Raw genomic sequence first — 22086 nt, 5'->3', positions numbered from 1 at the left:
TGGCGACGTGGCTCCACAAGGCCTGGGTGAGCATGCGCAAGCATTCCAGCAGCAGCTACATGGCAGCTCACGGGCAGGGACAGAAGCAGCCAGGGGTCCTCCCATGAGGTCAACGAGAGCCCTGACCAGGGCGTGGCTGGCTTTGTGGCTGATAACAGCCCTGAAAACACAGAGTGCATGTGGTCTGGGCCAGGGTTCATGCCACCAGGCTGGCAGTTGCAGCTGGCCATGGTCTTCCTCACACAGTGGATGTGACATTGGGCACACATAGCGATCCCCTCCCATACTGGTCTCCCAGGGGCACAGAGCCAAAGTGGGGTTTTCCTTTGGGGCTGCTTTGAAAGCCCAGCTGGGAGGCTCTGCCCAGAATGGCTGGGATGGCAGTGATCCTCCCAGGACCCTGCTCTTAACAGGTCCAGCTGGCTCCACATGTACCTGTAGGCAACTGGTAACTAGTTTCTGAAAACGGCCATAGCCCCCCCCCCCCCCACAAACACATCCGTCACCACCACTGTCAGGAGGTGATGGGCGGCAGGTGTGGCACAGCCAGGCCACATGGAGATGGGTGCGCCTGGTACCACTGTCACCATGCGTCACATGGCCAGCTGAGCGCTCCAGCTGCCAGCTGCCACTGTGCAAGGCATAAAACATACCCTCAGAACAATCCCCCACGGGCCTGAGCTGGAGACTACATTATTAATTAGTGTAATGATGCACGGGTCTCCTAGACGGCACAAGATGATCGTGTTTAATCTGAGTGTGTTTTAATTATGGCTTAAGCAGTGCCAAATTTGATTACAGTATCGTTGTTTCAGTTCTGCTCCACAAGCATGTTTGCATTAATTTGCATTTGAAACACTAGAAGCTGCTGGTTCCAGGGGACAGAGCTCTTTGCTTTGCACACACAGAGCCTCTTTCACAGGCGGGGTGGGAGGGACTTCGGCAGATCTATCCAACCCCTGGAGTCCTCTGTCCACTGCAAATGATGAGCAGGTCCCCACCGAGCTCCCAGAGCCTCTGGGGCCAAGTCTAGTCTCCATTCTGGAGGCTCCCCAGATCCTGCTCAAGCAGCAAGATGAACAATTGCTGGACTGAGTGCATTTGATTTACTGTGGCTGGGCACTGGCTCATTGGCCCTCATTGTTTAGGAGATGGATTTAATTAACCTTTGATGAATCCTGCCAGGGAGCATGAAGTGTCATGGCTGCTCAAGGTGTCCCAAGCACTCTGTGGGGCAGGGTCATGGAATGGGCCCTCTCCCCCAAAAAGAGCAGGGCCTCTTCAGCAGCGCAGGGCAGAAGGAAGACGGAACAGGCATGGCTGTGCAGTCCAGGACAGAGCAGGGTGAAGCAAAACCTCACCATTAAGGCATTATACAGACAGCTTCCCCTTCATTCTGGGAGGAAAGCTGGCTCCAACTCTAGAGCACACCCACCCAGCCCACATGCCATGCAACCAGGGCGCCTGTACTTCCAGAACACACAGGGGCAGGTCTGCCCTGGGGCAACACCTCCTGACACCTATGAAAGCACCGTACACTCTCTCGTACACTCTCTCGGGAAGTTCTGACTGCACGCTGCACCCTTCCTGTTCTCACACTGACCTTGGGTGATCTGAAAAGCACTTGGGGGTGACCCACCCACATTGAGGGCACATGTCCCCAAGAACACAGGGACTGAGGCTGGGTATGGCTTCCTTCTTTTGCTCCCAAGGAGGGGGTCTGCAGGTATGGGCATCTGGTATCCCAAAATGGCCACTTCTGAGCAATTTGGCCATCAAACAATCGCCAGAAGGGGCCACCATGGCTGGAAGCTTCCTGTAGCTTCATAATACCCTACAGGATCCTCCAGCACTAGTCTGGGGGCTGTCCCCAAGACTGGCTCTCCCTTCCCTCTTGACAGAACATGGTGTGGAGAAGAAAGGGTAGGAGGGTAGGTGGCTTGGGAGGAGCAGCCCAGGCAGGCCCCATGGAGGTGGTGTGGGCTACCTCCTATGTACCATGGAATTTTCATGGGCAGCTGATGACAGCTGATGCTACAAGGAAGAGGTCTCCAACTACAGAGCCGCAGGCTTCCCTTGACTGAGCGGTTCTGAACTAAAACTACCCTGAAGCCCCAGTCCATGCTTTCCATCGGCCTGCTCCACTCATCTGGTAAGGTATGCTCAAAATGTAACCAAAGATCATTTTTATTTGCCAAATGAACAGTAGCTATCCACATGTTTTAAGGAGCCACAAAACCTCTTCAACAACTTAACGACTGGATCTAAGACACACCTGTTTGTTTATTGAGCAAATAATTCAGTTAAAAACCATTGATTTTCCTCCCACCCCTCTGCAGGTGCTGAATTAATAAGCCAGGACAAGGAGCCTTGGGCTTCTCTTGGGCCATAGCCAAAATCCACCAGCCACACAACTAGGTGCTGCCAGGAGGCAGCATGTTGGGGATGACCGGTGTTCCTGGGGAGGGGCCTCCCCAGGGGTGTCACTGCCACTCAGGGCACGCTGTCCCACCTGAGGACATCACAGACATACTAGAAAGTGCCAGCGTGATCACATGGTACACTTGCAATGCTACACTCCTGAGACGTTCAGGTGGTCGTGGCCAACTCAGGAGTGAGGAAAGAGCCTTCCTGCAGATGACGCTGGGGCTGCAGAGTCCCTGACCCAGCTGAGGTCCCCAGCTCTGGGAGCGCAGCCTGCACACCTCTCATTCCATCGTTCACCAGCGACAGAGGGCACCAGGGTGATGGCTTGGTGGGGTGAGGATTCTCAATGAGGGGAGCCACTCAGGGGCCTCCTCTGACCTGCTGCATACCACCCCTCTCCTGAGAACGACGGTCTGTCCTGCCCCTGGGATCCACACAACTGGCCACCTTTGTCCTGTGTGAGACAACACTACATCTGGGGTGCTGAGAAAGGCAAGTAGACCCCACACTGGGCACACTCAGAGCTGCGGTTCTAGGACGAATAAGGACAGGGTGAGGGAGCCAAACTCCAGGCAGACGGGACCGCAGTTCACATAGCACTATCTCAAACGCCAAAGTACCCGCATCCACACTAAAAGTGGTCTAGACTATCCCACCCACACTGGGGCTCTGTGGTACCTGCTGGCATGGCGAGCCCTGAGACACATGGCTCTGGGACTTGAGTCTCCTGAAGTGCTCCCAGACACTCACAGGACACCCCAGTCTTGAGGCTGCTGCATGTGCAGTGCAGCTGGCAAGGACAGAGCAGGAGGCACGCACCACAGGTAAGAGGAGGACAATGCTGTGCAGGCTGGGCCTGAGCAGTCCTGCCGGGAACCCAACCTGGGCCACAGAGGAACAGTTTCTGGAGATGGCCGTTCTTTCCCTCTCTTAGCTCAGTCTTCCACGATGCTCAAGTGAAATGTGGAAACTTCTCTGCAGGTATCTTAAAGTGCACTGTGGCTGGGCACTGGCTCATTGGCTCTCATTGTTTAGGAGATAGATTTAATTAACCTTTGATGAATCCTGCCAGGGAGCATGAAGTGGCACTTGGAAGCCACTCCTCCCCACACCTAGAAACTCACAAAGCTAACCATTGTGACATGAGGGGGCTGCAGAGACCTGGCGCATGCTGGTGGATGTCCTGTCCCAGGTGACATGTGGTTGGGAACTGCACCCTACCCTCCACAGGACTGATCTGCTAGTTGCTTCCCAGATGGTCCCAGCACTTAACCACTGCTGGGGAGTCCAAAGGCAACCCTGGCAGCCCAGGAGGTGAATCCTTCCCAAACGGTGTCTAGAGGTCCTAAGGACCTGGATTACCCACTGATCTGGCTATGGTAAAAAGAAGCTATGAGCCTTGTGCAGCTGAGAGTGGGGTTGCCTGGTGCTTTCCAAGGGCCCCAGGGGGCCACAGGCCCACCCTGTGACAGTGGCCTAATGTGCATAGCTATCCCACCCACACTTGGGCTCCGTGGCACAACTCACCTGGGGGTTCTCCAGTAGAACAGCCAACACGGCCTCACCTGGACACTGACAGGGCAGGTAACTTACTGAGCATTAGCTGATCTCCAGAGGGGCCACCCTGATGCAGAGCAGGCAGGGATGCTGCTGTGGGTCCTGCTGACCACCCATCCGGGGCAATGGGTGTCCACTCACCAGGGCCATGTCTACCACAATGTACTTATGCAGCCCTGGTGGGCAGGACACTGGCGCTTGGAGACAGGGGCAGACGGCGGAGCCAAAGGGCCAAGGGACAGAAGGGGATACAGGTGAACTCGCACTGCACGCTTCACCGAGGTGTTCCACACCCAGCAGCTCCGTGGGGAGGGAGGGCAGGGAGGAGAGCTGGGGCCTCCTGCTCTGCAGTGGCCACAACATTCTTGCCCAGCATCCCAGAGGCCCTGCAGACCCAGCTGCCCCTACCCACTCTGAGCTCCACCACTAGTGTCTGGAGAGACACGCTTCTTTACGGCAGGTTGGAACACCCACCAGGTAACACTTCTGCCCAGGCTTGACAGGCTGATGTCTGCTTCACACAGCAGGAAAAGGCCACTTGAAGCTCTTCTGACCTCTTCCTAACTGTGGGCAGCTCCGCACTGGCCAGCTTTGGCCTTCCACTGGCCTCTGTGCTAGGAGTGGAGGCCTCTGAACGGGCAGATGCTCTCAGTCGGCAGAAGAGATGCCACACTGCTCTCAAGCAGCAGGCCAGTGGCCAGGCTCAGAGCTCTGCAGTAAGAGTCTCGGCCAGGAACCATGGCTTTCGGCCCCATGTCAGTCTCCATCAAGGAGGGACTCTCAGTGAGGGCTCCCACCTCCTAGCATGCTCTGAACAGGCTGGATGCAGCCCAGAGATTTCCACAAGGCAGGCCCTGCCCCTGCAGTCGAGGACCCCGCCATCAGCTTCCAGCAGACCTGGTGGCATGAACAGAAGGTTCCCCAGTTCCCTGTGGAATCTCTGCAGCTTTCCTCCTCCTCTAAGTCAGGTGAAGCTGCGTCCCTGCCAGGAGCCACTGAGTATCCAGGAAGACCACTTGTGCAGCTTAGTGTGCACACACATGCACACACGGGTGTGCCCAGAGGCCCACCTGGCGATGTGCCCTCGGCTCAATTACACAAGAACAACAGAGTGTTTTACCAGCACATCACTCAGCTCCATCAACCAAAGTGACCACAGGACAGGCCCAAGCCTGCTCAGCTGTCCTTAAGAAATGAGTCTCCACCAAGGATGGAAGGTTGATGCGACACTTTTGGGAATGGAAACTACTAATTGGAAGACAATGATAATAGCTCAAGGTGGTGCACATCTATTCGCTGCTGTTCCTGTGGCCCCAGTCTGTGCTGGGCCACACCCTGCTCCTAAAGGGCCGGCTGGGCTCAGCAGGAAGCAACGGGCCTGCTGCCTATGCCACAGTGTGGTGTGGGTGGAGATGGTGGGCATTTTGCTTTCAGCCCCCTCTCTTGCTGCTGCCTGGGAAGGTGGCACAGTTCCTACATAGGAACTGAGAGAGAACAGCTGGGAGCAGATAGAGGCCTCAGCCTGCCATCCCAGAACTGAGGATACAAAACTGGCACCCACCTGCCACAGACCTCACCATGGAGGAAGGACAGCCCTATGCCCATGCCACAGAACCTGCTTCCCTTGGTGACACATGATGGCCACATGGGTTCTCACTGACCTCGAGGGCCTTGCTGCTCATCTTTGGGAGATGCTCTGACAGTTTCATGGTCAACGGGGATCTAATGCCTGGTTTCTGAGAACCCCAGGAGCCAGCATGGCCTCTGAGTTCCCAAAGACTGAGAGACAGCAATGCTTTATTAAGTCAAATAGTACAACCAGTCTACAGACAGGTAAATACGAAATTCAAAATGGGTTTCCAGCCAGGCACAGTAGTCATGCTTATAACCCCAGCAGCACAGGAGGCTGAGGCAGGAGGATCACAGGTTCAAAGCCAGCCTCAGCAACTCAGCAAGACCCTGAGAAACTTAGCAAGAATCTGCCTCAAAATAAAAAATAAAAAGTGTGGGGGATGTGGCTTAGTGATTAAGCCCCTGTGGGTTCAATCCCCAGTACAAAAAAAAACCCAAAACCAAAAAACAACAACAACAAAATAGAGGAAATGTAGTTGGGAAAGACCCATCTTCTGGCAGTGGAAGAGTGCTTATTAGAAGCTTTGCTTTGACAGTGTGACCAGTCAAAGCAATGACAGGGGAGTCGCTTGCAAGACGACACTCTGCCGTTTGCTCCACTCTGCTAAATAAAAAAGCATGCTACCCAGGCCTAAGAGGGAAGTCTTAGTGCTCACCTCTACCACAGACTTGGAATCCAGGCGGAAGTTGAAATCGCCAAAGACAAAGTAGGAAACTTTCTCGAATCGCTGATCGATGATTCTGGGAGGAGAGAAGACGACAGAGGTCACCACAGGTGGAGACATGGGCCAAATCTCCCTCCCTCAGGGAAGCCTCAGCAAGGGACTCTTCTGTGTCCCAGAACCCAGCAAAGAGGCCAGCACTCAGCTCCCCCAAGTCAGCTGGGCCAGAGGGCTTAGTAGAGAACCACCTCATGGGGAAAGGAAAGGCAACCAATGACACAAGCCCAAGAAAACACCCATCTGGGAGAAGCAAGGTGACGTGGGTTGTCAGCAGACAGGCAGCAGGCTGAGCAGAGCCATGCCGCCCATCCACGGAGACGCTCCTCCTGTGTAGGAACATTCACACGTCTCTCCACCGAAGGTCTCCAAGGCACACAGAGATGTGATCTACCAGCTGGGTGTCGCCCTGCTGAGGATTCCTGTGTTTTATAAGCCAATCACAACCTATTTCATGAACATTTCCCACTGAAAAACACGAGGATGTGAAGCGGTATCCCTTCCAGACGTCGCCCGAGCCTCCTACTGTCCTGACAACACAGTCACACGATCAATACTCATACTTTTGAGGAAAGTAAACACTCAGTTACATCTGATATGAAAGCAAAATAAGCCCGTGTGCAGCAGGGGTCTGCTAGCAGGACGCTGGGACAGAACAGAGTGTCATGGCAGAGCAGTCTCCCAGGGCCCAGGCACCAGGCCACCTCTGGCTTCACTACGCCTCTGCAATGACAGGGAACTCACAACCAGGCAGGAGCGGGAGTCCCTCACTCAGATCAACCCCGGGCTTCGCGTGCAGCCCACCACACACCAGGGTCCTAGCTCAGCAGGGATATGTGTTGCTGCTGTGCTGGTGAGTGCCAACACAGGCTGGGGGGAGGTCCGGGGACGCTGCTCTGGCACTATGCACACCTGGAGCTGGGGCCGGAGTGTGAGGGGCACTGTGGGTCCATGGCACAGGGAGGGCAGTAGCTGATTAATTACGGCCTGGGCAGTTTCCAACTAGATGTGTTGGTGAGAGAAATCAAGAGAAGTGAAAAGCCCGTCTCCTGACTTCCAGCTTTTGCAGGTGTGATGTCACGTCGGGGTGTGTGGCAAGCTGCTGAAGGGAGTCCACTCACCAGGTTGGAAGAACAAGGTTGCTAAGAGGTAATGGGGGTGGCCACTGGACCCAGCCTCTGCTCTGCTATTTGCTCAGTGCCTTGATGAGGGAGGGAGGGGCACTGTGCAGTCCATCTCAGGCCTGGACCCTTGCTCACGGACTCCTGAGAGGGATTGCCTTCTCTCAACCTGATGGCCTTGGTGACAGAGAGCACAGACACCCATCAGCCCTCTTTCTGGGACTTGCATTTCCCCTGGTTTTAATGAGGTCAGGGCTAGTTTCCCTGCAGTCCCCTGCCCCTTTCTTTCTGAATCCCAGGGTGGCCCCATCAACTCTGGGCAGTGGTCCCAGATGTCTGTGGTAGACGTGGGATGCCTCTCACCAGCCTGCTGCTGCTGCCATCCTGCCCGGGCAACCTCAGCCAGGTGGAAGGTTTACCTTCCACAGGAGCAAGTACATCCATGTTTCCCAGCTGTCCTCGCCTGCCCTGGTCCCAGCCAGGCAGAGAAGCCCCGCCAATTCTGCCTTTGTGGTGGGGCACTAAGGTGAGCATGGATCAATCAGGAGCCACAGGACTGAGCAGGGGCTTCAGGAGCTGGTGCTACCCAAGACAACCCCAGGACAGCACAGATTACCTACTGTTTTCTTATCTATCCCTAATAATTCATGTGAATTTATATAGAGAAGCCCTTCTTTTTTTTTTTAAGGTGGACACAATACCTTTATTTACTTATTTATTTTTATGTGGTGGATTAGACCCAGTGCCTCCAACATGCTAGGCAAGCACTCTACCACTGAGCTACAACCCCAGCCCGGGAAGCCCTTCTTATTGACAATTCTTTTTCTTTTTTGATACTGGGGATTTAACCCAGAGCCACATCCCCACTCCTTTTTATTTTTATTTTTTTTCGAGACATGGCCCTGCTCAGTTGTTGAGGCTCGCTCTGAACTTGTGATTCTCCTGCTTCAGCCTCCAGAGTCACTGAGGTCACAGGCATGTGCCACCGTGCCCAGCTTGATGATTCTCTTAAAAGACAATCTGAGCACTTTTCATATTTTCCTTGCATATTAATTGTTAAATCTTCTCATTCAATTCCAGTCTTATTTTCCTTTTTAATTGGAATTGCTTTCAATTTAAATATTAATTAAAGAGAAGCCAGATTTTAACAGGTTATTATAAAAAACAGAAGTGGCCAGTAATTTCATTTACTTTTTAAAAGAATTCAGCCTTTCCATGGAGAAAGCTGCTCAGGAACAGACTGTGTCACCGTGGCTCAGGACTTGGCGGAAGCTCAGCCTCCTCCCCACTGCTGGTAAGGGGAACAGGACCACCTAAAGTGACTGGGTCTCCAGGTAAGAATGTTTATGAAGCACCTTTGGAATAAACACTGTTCTGCTGATAAACATCTTTAAAAGGGAAAACCTAGGCTGCAGAGAACCCATGTCGCTCTCCCAAGGTCAGAGCCTACCAGGTGACCTGGGCCACGTCTCCCAGGGTCCTAGCTGAGGGACCAGGTTGCAGTCCTGCACACTGACGCCTACCAGGAAGAAGGAAGAGCTAACGTGCTAAGGGGAGACAGACTCCAGAGACCCTGGTTCTGTCGACGCTGCTGCCAACCCACCCCCGGACCAAGGAAGCCACTCTGGGTTATATCGCCTGCTCCCAGCATCCGAGGCTGACTTCTGCTGTGGGGAAGAACAGCTACCTGAGGATGAGGCACTCCCCTGGGTCAGAGCATCTCACCAGGAGTCCTGGGGAGGAGAGAGACCCTGCCGACATACCCTTGTCTGTTAGAACCAGGAGGCTCGGCCCTCTCCGTGCTCACAGGGCTGCCAGCTTTTGACTAACCTGCTCCCCACCCACCCTGTACCCTCTGTCTCAGAGATCTTGTCCTCTGTCAGTTTCTAACATCTTGTTTTCACTTTTAGGCTTGCCCAAGTATCCCTCCAGCCTGAGGCTGCCAGGGAGCTGTCCTGGCAAGGACCCAGTTGGGTCACACGCCCCCAGAGCCTTCCACAGGCTGGTACCAGAAAGGGACACACCTGGTCCTCTCTTTCCAATACTCCTCACCTCTTTCCACCATGGCTCCTGTGTGGCTTGGCACAGTGGCTGCAGGTGACAAGCCCAGGGCTGGTAACCTATGGCAAGGCACTCGGGCAGGTGGCAGTGACCTCTGCTGAGCAGTGCCCTGCTGTGAGAGGGCACGCTGTATGTGAGATGTGGCAAAGGAACACAGGCAGGAAGAAAAACACACTGGGAGTGTGGCTCAGGGCCGAGGCCTGCTGGCCTGGAAGACGGCCTTCCTCCAGCTGGGCCTCTTCCCTTTTCTTGCTCCAGGCCCCTCTGTTTTAGAGAGAGCTGAGGAAGGAAGCCTCCTGTGGCACCGGAGGACTGGAGGAGGCGGCGCCCCTAAAGCAGCAGCTCTGCACATCCACACACCTGTGCTGCCTCTGGTGTGGCTTGCTGGTGTCCATCCCAGAGCAGGAGTGCTCATCCTTCAGACGCTCAGTGGCAAGCATGAAGCATGAAGCCAACACCCCTGGACTAATACACAAGAGTTTGCTACTGTTTTTCTCTTCACACTTTGCTCACTTGATACTGGGGATGTAAAGTATGACTCCAACTTCATGCATGACTGCAGAGACGAGGGCTCTCCAACAGCGGGGTGCTGCGTGGCCTGTGCACACCTCAGATACGCATACCCTCCCTGTTCACGGGAGCTCTCGAAGGAAGGGTCTACAGGCAAAGCAGGGAGGAAGGTGACCCTGCCATCCTGTTCAGCTTCCTCACTGAACAGATCTTCACTCTAAGGGATTTCCTTCTCTTGTACAAAGCTCTGCAATCAGTGAGTGTTCAGTGAAGCTGCTACAGTTACCTCAGGAGGTCAAGTGAGCCTCTGCACTAGGCTGCAGGCCCATAGCCCAAAGGGGAGCCAGGCAAGTTGGAGCTGGCCCAGTAAGGCTGCAGGGAGAGCCAGGTCACAGGACACCAAAGCGATTTCTGCACGTGCGTGGGCACTCATGTGCACACTCTGTACCAGCTAGCTGATACAAGCTCTGAGCTCAGTGGACCATGCTGAGCTCTGATGGCAGGAGGCAGAGGCCTACAAGGGGAAGCGCAGAGATGATCTCAGCAGATGCTCACTGCAGAAGCAAATGTCTGCTGGGCTAAGCAGCAGAATACATTTGGAGCTAAATTCTTAAAAAACAAACAAACAAACAAACAATTAATAAACTCCAGATTTTGCTCCAGAATGAATGAACTTTAGAAAGTCAAGAGCTGGGAGACAGTTACATGCTGCCTCCTGGGTCCTTCCTGCTCACTGAGATGGTGCTGACGGGTCCAGCCAGGATGCTCCCATGGGTTCCCAGGGACTCAGCCAGGCAATCTCATGGGCACGTCTGGATTCCTGTAAGACTATCATTAAAAACGTAAACTTGATCATGCTTCCCTGCCCTGCTCTCTCTGATATAATGGCCTGAGCCAATTAACAGCAACACCCAGCTCTGCAGGTCATGCAGCAGCAGCAAGATGAAGAGGCTGTCACTGGCCGCGCAATCGCCTGAGTGCCAGGCCCCGGCCTCGCGCACTCACTGTTAATTTCAATATAGTGCCATTTGGACCAGGAAGAAGAAAGAGTTGTTTTAAAATTAATTACCTTGTCAGTAGCTATTATGATTAAAAAGTAGATCCACATCAATATCATGAGCCTGATTCAGAAACAGAATCACAAAGAAGAGCCATAAAAATCAATTTCTTAGGCCTGGAAATAGTGTCTCCTGCTTTGACAGCTGATTCCAGGATGTGACAGCCTCACTGGGGGAGGTGCCAGCTCTCTGCTCGGTCAGAGCCTTGTCCACCTGTGTCTGGAGGACACTGCATCCTGTGACATGGCGGACTCGAGGCTTCTGGGAGAGTCCCAGAAGACAGGAATCACATCTCCAGCAGTGGCAACTCCCCTAGTATGGAAAAGGGAGCCCTGAGTGGGGCTGCCCGGTGCCTCAGATACCCCTGGTGGGTCTCCAGGTCAAAGAGGGCTGCAGAGTCCTGCTGAGGCCCAGAAGCAAGCTTTCACATATCCAGCCCTTTCACCCCCAGAGCTGCAGTGGGCTGGAAGGCAGATGCGCCTGCCTGGCTACGATGTGCCCAGTGCTCCCAACACACCGGGGACTGCTCTTTCCTTTCTTATTTTGAATCAGGAGATGCGGCAGTCTTTGGCACTGTGCTTCTAAATGTGTTGCCTGCGTTCGATCAGGAGTTGACTACAGTCAGTTTCTCACCTGTGGGAGAAACCAAGTTTGCTAGTCAATTTGAAACTGCAAAAACACTCACACCATAAATTACCAAAACTACCCCAAACCTATAGAGTAATGTAATCACTGGGAAGCTCTCCTGATCTTCCCTCATCTGACTGGCTGCCTGGCACAGACGTGTCCGAGCCATTCTAAATAAAGTCATTCCAATGGAATGAACACAATGCCTATTTGAAACTCCACGCCTTGCCTCCACTCAGCCCTCACTGGAGGCGTGTCCTGGACATGGCTCTGCCCTGGCAGGGCCTGCAGCCTTGGGGTTCCCTGGGCACCGCAGACCACAGCTCTGACCACAGCTCTGATGGTCTGCCTGTCAAGGTGGAGGCAGAGGCAAGGACAGCCTATCACAAAGGCAGGGACAACAGCCCATCTAACTGCTTGGACACCACAGTGAGCCACAGAACAGGCGAGGGGCGGGCACAGAAGGGGCTCGGGCTCCTCAGTGCTTCATTTTCCAGGTGACTGGCAGAGAATCCACAGCCAAGACCCTGGGCAGTGGAACAGTCTAAACCCACAAGCTCAGACAGGGATGAGCAGCCTCACTGGCACCCAGGAACTGGAAACTGCCTGGCCTTCCACACGGGCTCAGAGTGGATGGGTGGTCAGTGATTTTTGGCAAAATACTGAGAAACCTCCCCCCAAGGGGTCTCAAGGAGAGCAGAGAGATGTGAAGAAGCAATGGGCACCATGGTTGATGAGCAGGATATCATTCAGGAGGAACTAAAGCATCACTTATAGACACCCCGTGTGCAAAAACACGAACCACACACATGTGATGACAGGTGCATGCCTGCCTCTACCCAGTACACAGAGGCGGACATGTGTGCTCATGTCTTGCACAGAAACATGCAGTGACAGGCCTGAGCCAGGGGGTGCACAGAGCAAGGCAGGCAGAGGGCAAAGGGTGCAGGGGCACCAGAGGCATCCACACGCCCATTCTTCACAAACAAGCAAAGTACAGAACCTCACGCCACTGTGCGGAGGGAAGAGGCGGCTCCGGGCACGAGGGCCCTCACTGCTTTTCTGGAGGCCTGAACCAGTAGGGTCAAGGACAAATTACAGACTTCATCAGCCATCGGAGGCATGAGGCCCAGGACTGCAGCTGGGCTCGACATGGCCTCACCAGGCCTGCTCCTGGAGGATGCTATGGAAATACTAGAACAATCCTGAGCCTTGTATAGGAAGTAGCCAAGAATATGGAGGAGCCCTTGGGGTGCTACAGGGTTCCGTGCTGGGCGGGGCAAGTCCCAGAGGGACAGCAGATGTCCTGGAGCCAGTGGGTCTTAAGACAGCCTGACTGGGTGGCACGGAACCACACTGGCCACCAGGCAGAGCACCTGAATGGTCGGAACCCTCAGCCAGGAGCGGCCCTGCCTGGAGGCGCAGGGCTTCCCTTCTGCTCTCTGGAGCGAGGCGAGCTCTGGGAACGGCCCACAGAGAAGCGTTTGGTTGGCGGGGTCTTTGAGCAGGCTGACAGCTGACTGATGACCATCCACACCGCGACAAAGGGAGCTGTGTGGCCGCCCGCGTCACATCGCCTCTCCCTGGGAAACTAATTGCTCCGAATTGTTCAGAGGAACATTATTTTTCTGGCAATCATTTCCTTTGAATGCCCAAAATGAGCATGAAACAACTCTTTTGACTGAACATAAAAGTTAAATGTCCCAATGTTGATCAAATTAACTTCAGTGCTATGACAATGGACTATGTTTGTGAGAAAATAATGGGGGACAGAGGGGCGCTTTATGCCAGGATTTCACAGTTGTAATGTGGAGATGTCTGCGGACCAGGGAGGCTGCATTTCAAGGTGGACAGAGCAGAGTGCTGTCACTCGCAGAGGCTCTCACTTCATGGCCCAGCACTCAGGAATACTTCAGGACACATCTGGGGTTGGCATTTCAGGAAGGCAAATGCAAGGACCCCCCAACCCCCACCCAGAGCTGACCTCGCATCAGGAGAGGGATGAGTCTGCAACAAGGACCAGTGTGGACACTGCTCAGAGCCACCCCCAGGGCTCCTCCAGCACCTGAACTCCTAGAGCATCGCTCAGACCAGCTGAACATGCTGGGCCTCTCTTCACTAACCAGGCACTTTTGTCCTAACCTTTCAAAACAAGGGAGGCAAGAAAAAAAAATCACAAACTGTACCAAAAAAAAAAAATAGAGATTATTATCTCTGATAGAATATCCTGGGCTAGGGATGTGGCTCAGTGATAGCATGCACAATGTCCTAGGTTCATCCAGAGCACCTCAAAAAAAAAAAAAAAAAATGAAAGAAAGAAAGAAAAGAAATCCTGAGAAACCCATAGACTATTTTTGATTGACATTTGAATGGCATTTTCTGAAGCCTCAAACACCAATCCCACCCAAAGGCAGTGGCTAATCACAAGCTGGAATGAGAGGCAGATCCTCCCTGGCCCTGGGCACGTCAGACACCTGTGTGCTCCTGCCAGGTGGCACCCTGCGCAAGACAGAACTGCTACGTGTGGCCATGCCACTCACTGCAGGGGCTGCTGGATGGAGACTTGGATTCAGAGCACCTGTCTCTGTTTTGTTTCTTTAATAACCTGTTTATTTTGGAATGATCTTGGATTTAGAGAAAAGCCAGCTTTAATATAGCATCCGCCCCAATTCTTGAGATGGGGGCACACTGCTGACTGTGCTCCTGGTCTACTGCCTCCTGCTTCTGTGGCTCAGTTGGAGATGGAATCCCAGGAGCTACACAGAAGGACCTGGCGGAGAGCAGGCAGCCTCCCCGGGGCACTCTCACTGCCTCCTGCAGCTAGATGGAGAAAGGGACCCAGCGCTGTGCAAGGAGACCTGGCCAGGAGCAGGCAACCTCCCCACAGCACTCTTGCTGTTTCCTGCAGCTCAGCAGAGACGGTAGACAATGCTCACAGCAGTTCCCAGTGCTGCTGTGAATGCGGCGCTGTTGGTGGCAATGTCCATTCAAAGGGCCAGAGCGGCATTGTCCTCCCCAATCAGCACAGCAGAATGCAGTCTGCTGGTGGCTGCCAAAAGGTTAGCAGCCCTGATGAAAGGGCGACCCATTATTCACTGCTCCTACAGAGCACCCCTTTGTGCCCGGTGGCCCAACCCTGCACCGCGGAGGTCCGGATCTGCGGCTGGCTGAGTTCGCCACAGAAGCCATTCGTGGGAATGCAAAGATGCAGAAAAGTGGCCTAAACCCCCAAGATCGCTTTTCTGGGGGTCATACAGGCATGGCAGCGTGGGGCAATGACACTTTTTAATGTCTCACCATACTGGCAACCTGACCATGGTCACCAAGACTGAATGGCCCGCAGATCTTTCTTGGCTCCTAGGCTGCCTGAGAGGCTCATGAAAAACTTGGTGCCACGAAGCAAAGAAGTAATTAGGCAGGAAAGCCATACCTGACTGCTGTGGCCATGGCTCCCGCCCAGAAGGCTGCCCATTCCCTGTCCAGAGAGGGAGGCCCCGCAGACAATGCACAGGGTACAGCCAGTCCTTGGCCACTGAGGAGTTGCCAGCGGGAAGCAGTCTGGGCCACCTGCCTGGAACTGAGGCAGCCTCAGGCCTAAACTGACTGTGATGATCTCCCTGAAGTACACCAGTCTGGTGCCATCCTCCAAGGTTTGGCCTTGTTCAGGGCAGCTGTGGTCAGTTTTTCACTCCAGGAGCAAGTGGGCAGCAGCTTTCAGGGAGGCCCCTGCCCAGCGGTGGCCATGCAGGACCACAGCAGAAGGTACTCCAGGGCAGGTGTGTGAAGTGCAGGAGACACACAAGAGAGAGGGATCTGGACAAGGATGTGGCTACAGGACAAAGCACCTGAGCCCCATGGCCTGCCAGTGCCACACCTCACAATAGGAGAGCAAGGGCCCAGCCTTCAGCTGAGGCCTGCCTCCATGCTCAGGGCCCAGCCCCGGCTAGGGCATGTCTATGTGCCAGGCAGTGTTAGCAGAAGCATCCAGACACACATCCTACACCCAGTGTTCTTCTGCAAGGGCCTGGAAGACACCAGCAGCCCCTGGAGCCCTCATGCTGAGGACTGGGTTGGAAGTGATCAGACAAGGAAAGGGGCTATTCTGTAGGGCTCTGGGCTGCTTCTCCCAGGCAGGGAGGCATGTCCCTTAGGCAAGTGGTGGCCACATGCCAGGTTAATGGCCAAGCAGGTGGCTCTAGTCTCCCCACTCTCCTCAGGACACACAGGGCTGACATACGGCAGGTGTATACGCATGGATGCACTTGTACACACGATTCTCAGGAAGGGCAGTGAGGCAGCAAGCCTGCACCCAGATGCCTGTGCAGGGGCCTCCCTTTGTGACCCCAACTGACCCCAGGGACTCCTCAGGACACCCCTCAGGCCACAGGTCCTGCTTGCTGGGGAGGAATATGCCCAGACTCAGGGTCTCCTCTCGTGGGCTATCCCGGCTCTGCCCTCAGGGACCAGACAGTGCTGGGTGCACACATGAAGGACACGGGGGCAGGCCTCTCCAGGTACACTCTTCTTCCCTCAGTGGAGACCTCCTGAGAAGCCTCCCAGAGACTCGGAGCACCCAACGCCTTGTCCTGGCTCTGCTTCCTGAGACCAGCCTTTGGCACACCATGGCCAGGGCTTCTGTCCACAGGCCACGGACAGCTAGCTGTATGACCACTCCAGGCCTGGGTGGTGGCCTGGGAACAGCATGTCCTTTCTGCTGAGCTTGATGCCGTGCTCACAGACCTCACATTTTTCCAGGAGTATGGATAAAAAGTGCCCTATGATGGCATTTCAAAAAAACAAAAACGGGGGTGGGCAGGTGCAGGAAGAAGGGAGGCCAGGCCCTGGCAATGGAAAGACCAAAGTCTGATGGGGGAGAGGATGATTCAGAGCACATGAGTCTCCCATCCTCACTCAGGCACAATGCTGTGCTCCTCATGATGGGGCTGGGGGTCAGGGAGATCCCTTGGGAAACTGTGGGCTCTGGTGAAATCAGAGACCCCTCAGGGCAAATGCCTGTCTTAAGCCTATGGGATGTTTTTGTTGTAAGCTCCAGTTGACACTGGCCATGGGAAGAAGCTGGGAGAAGAGGGTTCCAATGTGAGGACCACAAAGAGTGAGCAGAGAGTACACCCAGACTTGGCTGCCTAAGCTAAACTTTAGCAAAAGGCTCATCTGCACATCAGCTCCGACCCTATTGAAGGTCACCTGGGACGCTACAGAGGACGGAGGACCTGGAGCACCCAGGTAGGAGAAGCCAGGGCAGCTGGGAGCCCAGGCAGAAGGAGGGCAGCCCCTATCTTGATGGTCACCGAGGCCCACAGCCCATCCCAGGAAGCGAGGCCTTGGCAGCTAGATGGCAGAAGGGCACAGCAGGTGGAGCTGCACTGTGCAGGGCTGTGCAGAAAGACCCCCAAACTGACCCTATGCACCTGGGTGCGGCTCTACGCTGTCCAGACCCTGAGTGCAGCACCTGGGAGTCACCAGACAGGGCCAAAGCTGTGGGAAGACGCTGCCCTGCCATTGCAACCCAGGAAGCATCTGTTTTTGAGCCCAGAGCCAGATTCAGCTGCTGTGATGTGGAGTCACATCACTGTCAGAACTTATGTCCTGCCACCATCTTCACGGTGCTGTTTTCTTCTCTTTCCCACAAATGTGGAAGGGAAGGGATGTTATGGTGAGGGCCTGCTCAAGCCAGGGCATGAGGTTAGGGCTCTCAGAGCCTCAATGGTTGGCATTCCAAGGGCCACTGCCAAACAGGAAAAAATGAACCACGAGGCCACGTTCTGAAGTGGACAGGGCACAGCAGCACCTACCTGTCAAGCACGTAGCCCAGGGCCTTGTGCCGGATGCCCGAGTACACAGAAGGGCTTGTCTCCCAGGCCACTAAGTTGGATGCATCATGGAAAAGGTGGATGTTTACCAAGTCGAAGGCACTGTGGTGAAGAGAGAAAAGGACCAGGCGATCGTCAGCCAGCATCCTTGGCTGCCCTAAGCAGGGCCGCCCCTCCCTGTACCCTGGAGAGCGTGCATCAGCACCTGTCTTCTCCGTGGGGGAGCCACTGGTCCACCCACCCACCTGTCCTCAGCCACACCTGCAGCAGTAGCACCCAAGGCCAGGGGGTGCGAGACCTCTCGTTAAGTCTCCAATAACCCTTACAAATGCAGGCACCCTGGCCAGGTCAAGCAAGGGCTGTCTTTAAGGAAAGGATCTGTACAGGATTTCAGAACCTACCACAACTGTGTGCTGAGCAGGGAGAAGGGAGCTCCCCTCTGGTCTTCAGTCCCAGCAGCCCACGCTGCTGAGGCCAGCCCACTGCATCACCATCAGGGACCCCACAGTGGGAGACAGGGGCCAGGTGCACAAAGGCAGGCAGGCAGGCAGGCAGGCAGGCAGAGCACACAGCCTGAGGAAGACCCTCAGCAGCCTCACTGGACCCCTCCACACACAAGGACGTGGCAAGGCTGGAATCTGATCTGGAGAAGCCTTTCCCACACCCTGGAGAATGCCAAGGATCCCCAGCTGGTGTGGATGTGCCCTTCATCAGGAGGTCCTACCACTACTCCAAGTGCTCATTGCCACACGGATTCCTCTGCAGGACACTGACACTGGGCCTTGTCCCCTTGGCAGCAGAAGCCATACAGGAGAGCCTGCAGGTCTGTGCTCTCCTTCACCAGCCCAATGACCACCCCAGGTGCCCACACCCATGGTGTCCCTCCTACACTGTACCAGGGCTAGTCCCCGAGACCCAGGGCAAAGGGCAGCAGGACGGTGGCCACCCTCCTCTTGCATTAGATCACAAGGGACAAGAGCCCCACCTGTGTTCTTCTGTCTCCCTTTCCCCCTGCCCAAGTGCATGGGGAGGAATGGGCTTTTACCACTATGATGGGCAAGCTCAGAAAAGTGCCCCACAGCCCACAGGACCCTGGTCAGACCCCAGTTGAGCAACAGAAGCCAAAGTCCAGGCAATGGCTGACTCTGAAGTTGGGAGCAGAGGGTGGGTCTGTTCTATAGCAGCGAGGGTTCAGAAATCCCTGGAGGGAGGGTAAAACCTCATGAGGGATTCCACCACCACCATGGGGCAGGGAGGCCAGGAGCTATGGGAGGTCTGTCTTAAGGAAGGTGGTCATAGACAACTCAGACCCAGCTTTGCTCAGGTCCTGGTTAGCACAGGTCCTGGTCACAACAGGTTGCAGCCAGAGGGCCCACGGGAGGCTCCCTGAGGACCTGGCTGTGTCTTCATTTGTGCCAAGCATCCAAAGTTCCAATGTACAGAAAACGAGCCACAACTCTGCACCGTGTGCATCACCCACAAACTAAAAAGGTCACAGAGTGCCTGTGGGGGTCAGGCAAGACCACGAACACAGCAGGAGGTCAGAGCACTCTGAGTGTCATGAAGAGGAGACAGGTGGTCCTGCACCCAGGAACATACCAGTCAGCAATGCACCACCTCGTCCGGATGAAGCCTTTTCTTGACCATTTGCACTGAAAAACAAAGGTCAGACGGTGAGTCAGCACAGGAGAGCGCTGTGCTCTTGGCGCTGAAAGCACTCTGCAAGGCATGCTCGCCAGAGGGAGGGGTTCTGAGGGCCAGCAAGCCAGCCCACCCGAGACGTCCACAGCAAGGAGCCTGGCGTGGGAAGGCATGAGAAGTACCACCCCAGCACAGCATGGGACTGGCATTTATTCACATGCAGGGTGGCCCCAAGGAAGAACTGCTGTCTGAATGTGTTCCCAAAGACATGCTGAAATCCTACTGCCAGTGCACTGGTACTGAGGGGCCTCTCAGGAGCCAGTCACCAGGGCCCCTCCTTCCCAATGCTAATGTACTTACAGAAGGGCTGGCCAAGGGGAGTCTGGGCCCTTTGCCCCTTCCTTTCCTTTTGCCACTCAGGGAGACAACATTTGGCTCCAAGAGGACAGAGCCCTCACCAGACACTAAATCTGCCAGCATCTGGGTCTTGAGCCCTGTTATGGTTTGGATGTGAGGTGTCCCCAAATGCTCACATGTGAGACAATGCAAGAACTGGAGGAGAAATGATTGGGTCATGGCCCTAATCTAATCAGCGAATCCCTGATGAGACTGACTCAGTGGTAACTGGAGGCAGGTGGGGTGTGGCTAGACGAAGTGGTTCATTGGGAACATGGCTCTGGTGTATATATTTTGTATCTGGAGAATGAAGTCTCACTCTCTGCTTGCTGATCTCCATGTGAGCTGCTTCTCTCTGCCACACACTCTGCTGTGACGTTCAGCCTTACCTCGAGCCCCAAGGAATAGAGCCTGCTGTCTATGGATGGAGACCTCTGAAACCGTGAACCCCTAAATAAAACTTTTCTTCTCTACATTTGTGCTGGTCAGGTCCTTTAGTCACCGCAGCAAAAAAAAAAACCTATTAAAATAGGACCCCAGGTGGAGAGCCTGAGAGGAATCCCTGCTGTTTCCAAGCCACTAGCCTAAGGCATCGCTCTGACACATGTTCTCTCCCAGAAACTGACAGGACACTTGCAGGTTTTCCTCGCCCTACTCAGGTTGGTCCAGAGCAGCAGGAAGGGGTAGGGCAGGGCAAGTCAGGGCTAGACAGAGTGCGTGTCCACCACTATTCCACGTTCCCTGCGCCTGGGCAGCCCTCCCCAGCATCACTGCCTGACATGTGCCCACACTCCTGTGGGGAGGCAAGATGCGCAGCACCTGGCTGTGCAGCGCAGTCTGTGAGGCCACAGAAGGTTCTGGACCTGGGGTACCCCAATGGACTGCGGATCACTCAGATCCTCAGTCCTCAAAGTAGTGTCCTGAGAAGTGAGCTCCAAGGAATATTGTGTTTGGCACTTTACTTCCTTATCTAATAGAACAGTTTTGGTGGTTAAAATAAAGCCCTGCCCTTGACTTCACATCTCTCGGCCTGGCCCCAATTCTTCTGCTTCCCTTACTCGCCACGCTCCCTTGGACCACAGAAGTCCAAACACATGGCTGTCAGTCCTCCCACTCGCATCCCATCTTCAAGGGTAGTTCAGATCCTAATTGCAGTACTCAGCTCAATCGATGCCTTCAAGGTCACGCTGACCTCCGCACAGACTCTAAGGTGCCTGCTCCTCCTGTGTTTAACCTCATCAGCCACCCTCTGCAAGTCTCCTCCCTGCTCTCCACTACCACATGGGGCTCTGGGTATTGGGACATCAGGACTAGGGGCTCCTCTTCCTGACTCACGTGCTCCTGCCAGCCCTTGGGATGCTTCCGCCCAGCCTCCAGCTCCTTCTGTGCTGGGGACTCTGGGTGCTGGCCTGTTGCCCACCTTCTGCTGGGCTCTGATACCCTTGCTCTCTTGCTAGAGAACCACACTTGGGGAGCTCTAGCTGTCAGTCCTTGTGGCATGTCTTCTTCCTGTCAGTTTAAAATGTTTTTTGTTTTTTGGTTTTTTTATGTCACCAATGTTCTCAAGTACCTGGGTATAGACAATTCTTACATGCCCTGCTCTGAATCCTGAAGACACTAAGCTGGAAAACTCAACTCTTTATTTGGGAAGTTTCCCCTTACACTTCCCAACACTGCTCCCCATTGTTTCTCTCTGGAATTTCTTTTGGATGAATTGTTGAGCTACTTGGTGGGGCTATCATGTCTTTTCACTGCTCCTTTCTATAAGAATAAAAAACATCCAGGCACGGTGGTGCCCACCTGAAATCCCAGAGGCTCAAGAGATTGAGGCAGGAGGATCACAAGTCCAAAACCAGCCTCTGGAACTTAGGGAGACCCTGTCTCAAAATAAAAGGGATGGGATGTGGCTCAGTGGTTAGGTACCCCTGAGTTTAGTCCCTGGTGCCAAAAAATAAAAAATAAAAAACATGTGGGCACACAGGTGGAGAAGCTGAGTCACTGGGGTTCTCATTCTGTCCCTGGTGAGTGGAGCCCCTCTCAGCCTCTGGGTGGCCGTGTTCTGAGCTCTTTCCTCTGATACACCTTTCTACCATGATGTTCTGCCTCATCTTGGGTCCAAAGTTAGGTGTCAGCTGACCATGGACTAGACCTTGGAACCTGTGAGCCAAAATGAACTTTTCATCCTCCACACTGTTCTTGTCAGTTCTTTTGGTCGCAGTGATGAAAGCCGACTGAGACGTCCACTGTGCATGTGTGCACCACAGTTTCTTATCCATTCATTTGCTGATGGACACCTAGGTGGTTTCATAGTTCACCCTTGTGAATTGTGTAGCTGTCAACACACTGGGAATGATATTGGCAAGTCACATCGTTACAGTGTGTGCAAGTACAAACATGTCACAATGAGTCCCACCATCACATACGATCCAAAAAGTATGGAAAAGGAAGTAAAAACATGAACCTAAGCAAAAATCCTCTCTCTTGACTATGCTCTAAATAAACTCCT

The 22086-nt window shown here is 54.2% G+C and overlaps 1 protein-coding gene across 8 annotated transcripts in view; it reads right to left on the bottom strand.

Annotated features, from left to right (window-relative positions):
* Positions 1–22086, bottom strand: part of INPP5A (inositol polyphosphate-5-phosphatase A) — a 175029-nt gene that overhangs the window by 34106 nt on the left and 118837 nt on the right. For all 8 annotated transcript variants that reach the window (XR_014018879.1, XR_014018880.1, XR_014018881.1 and 5 more), the window contains 3 exons: positions 19143–19195; positions 17526–17645; positions 6273–6357 (listed from right to left, as the gene is read on the bottom strand). Coding sequence is in view for 4 of the 8 variants with exons in the window: in XM_081266977.1 (XP_081123103.1) it covers positions 6273–6357; positions 17526–17645; positions 19143–19195 (258 nt within the window). In the remaining 4 variants the exon portion in view is untranslated. The remainder of the gene's footprint in view (positions 1–6272; positions 6358–17525; positions 17646–19142; positions 19196–22086) is intronic.

Source organism: Spermophilus citellus, assembly GCF_964194105.1.
Source record: "Spermophilus citellus genome assembly, chromosome: 15".
Taxonomy (NCBI): domain Eukaryota; kingdom Metazoa; phylum Chordata; class Mammalia; order Rodentia; family Sciuridae; genus Spermophilus; species Spermophilus citellus.
This window is presented reverse-complemented; position numbering and strand designations above follow the sequence as displayed.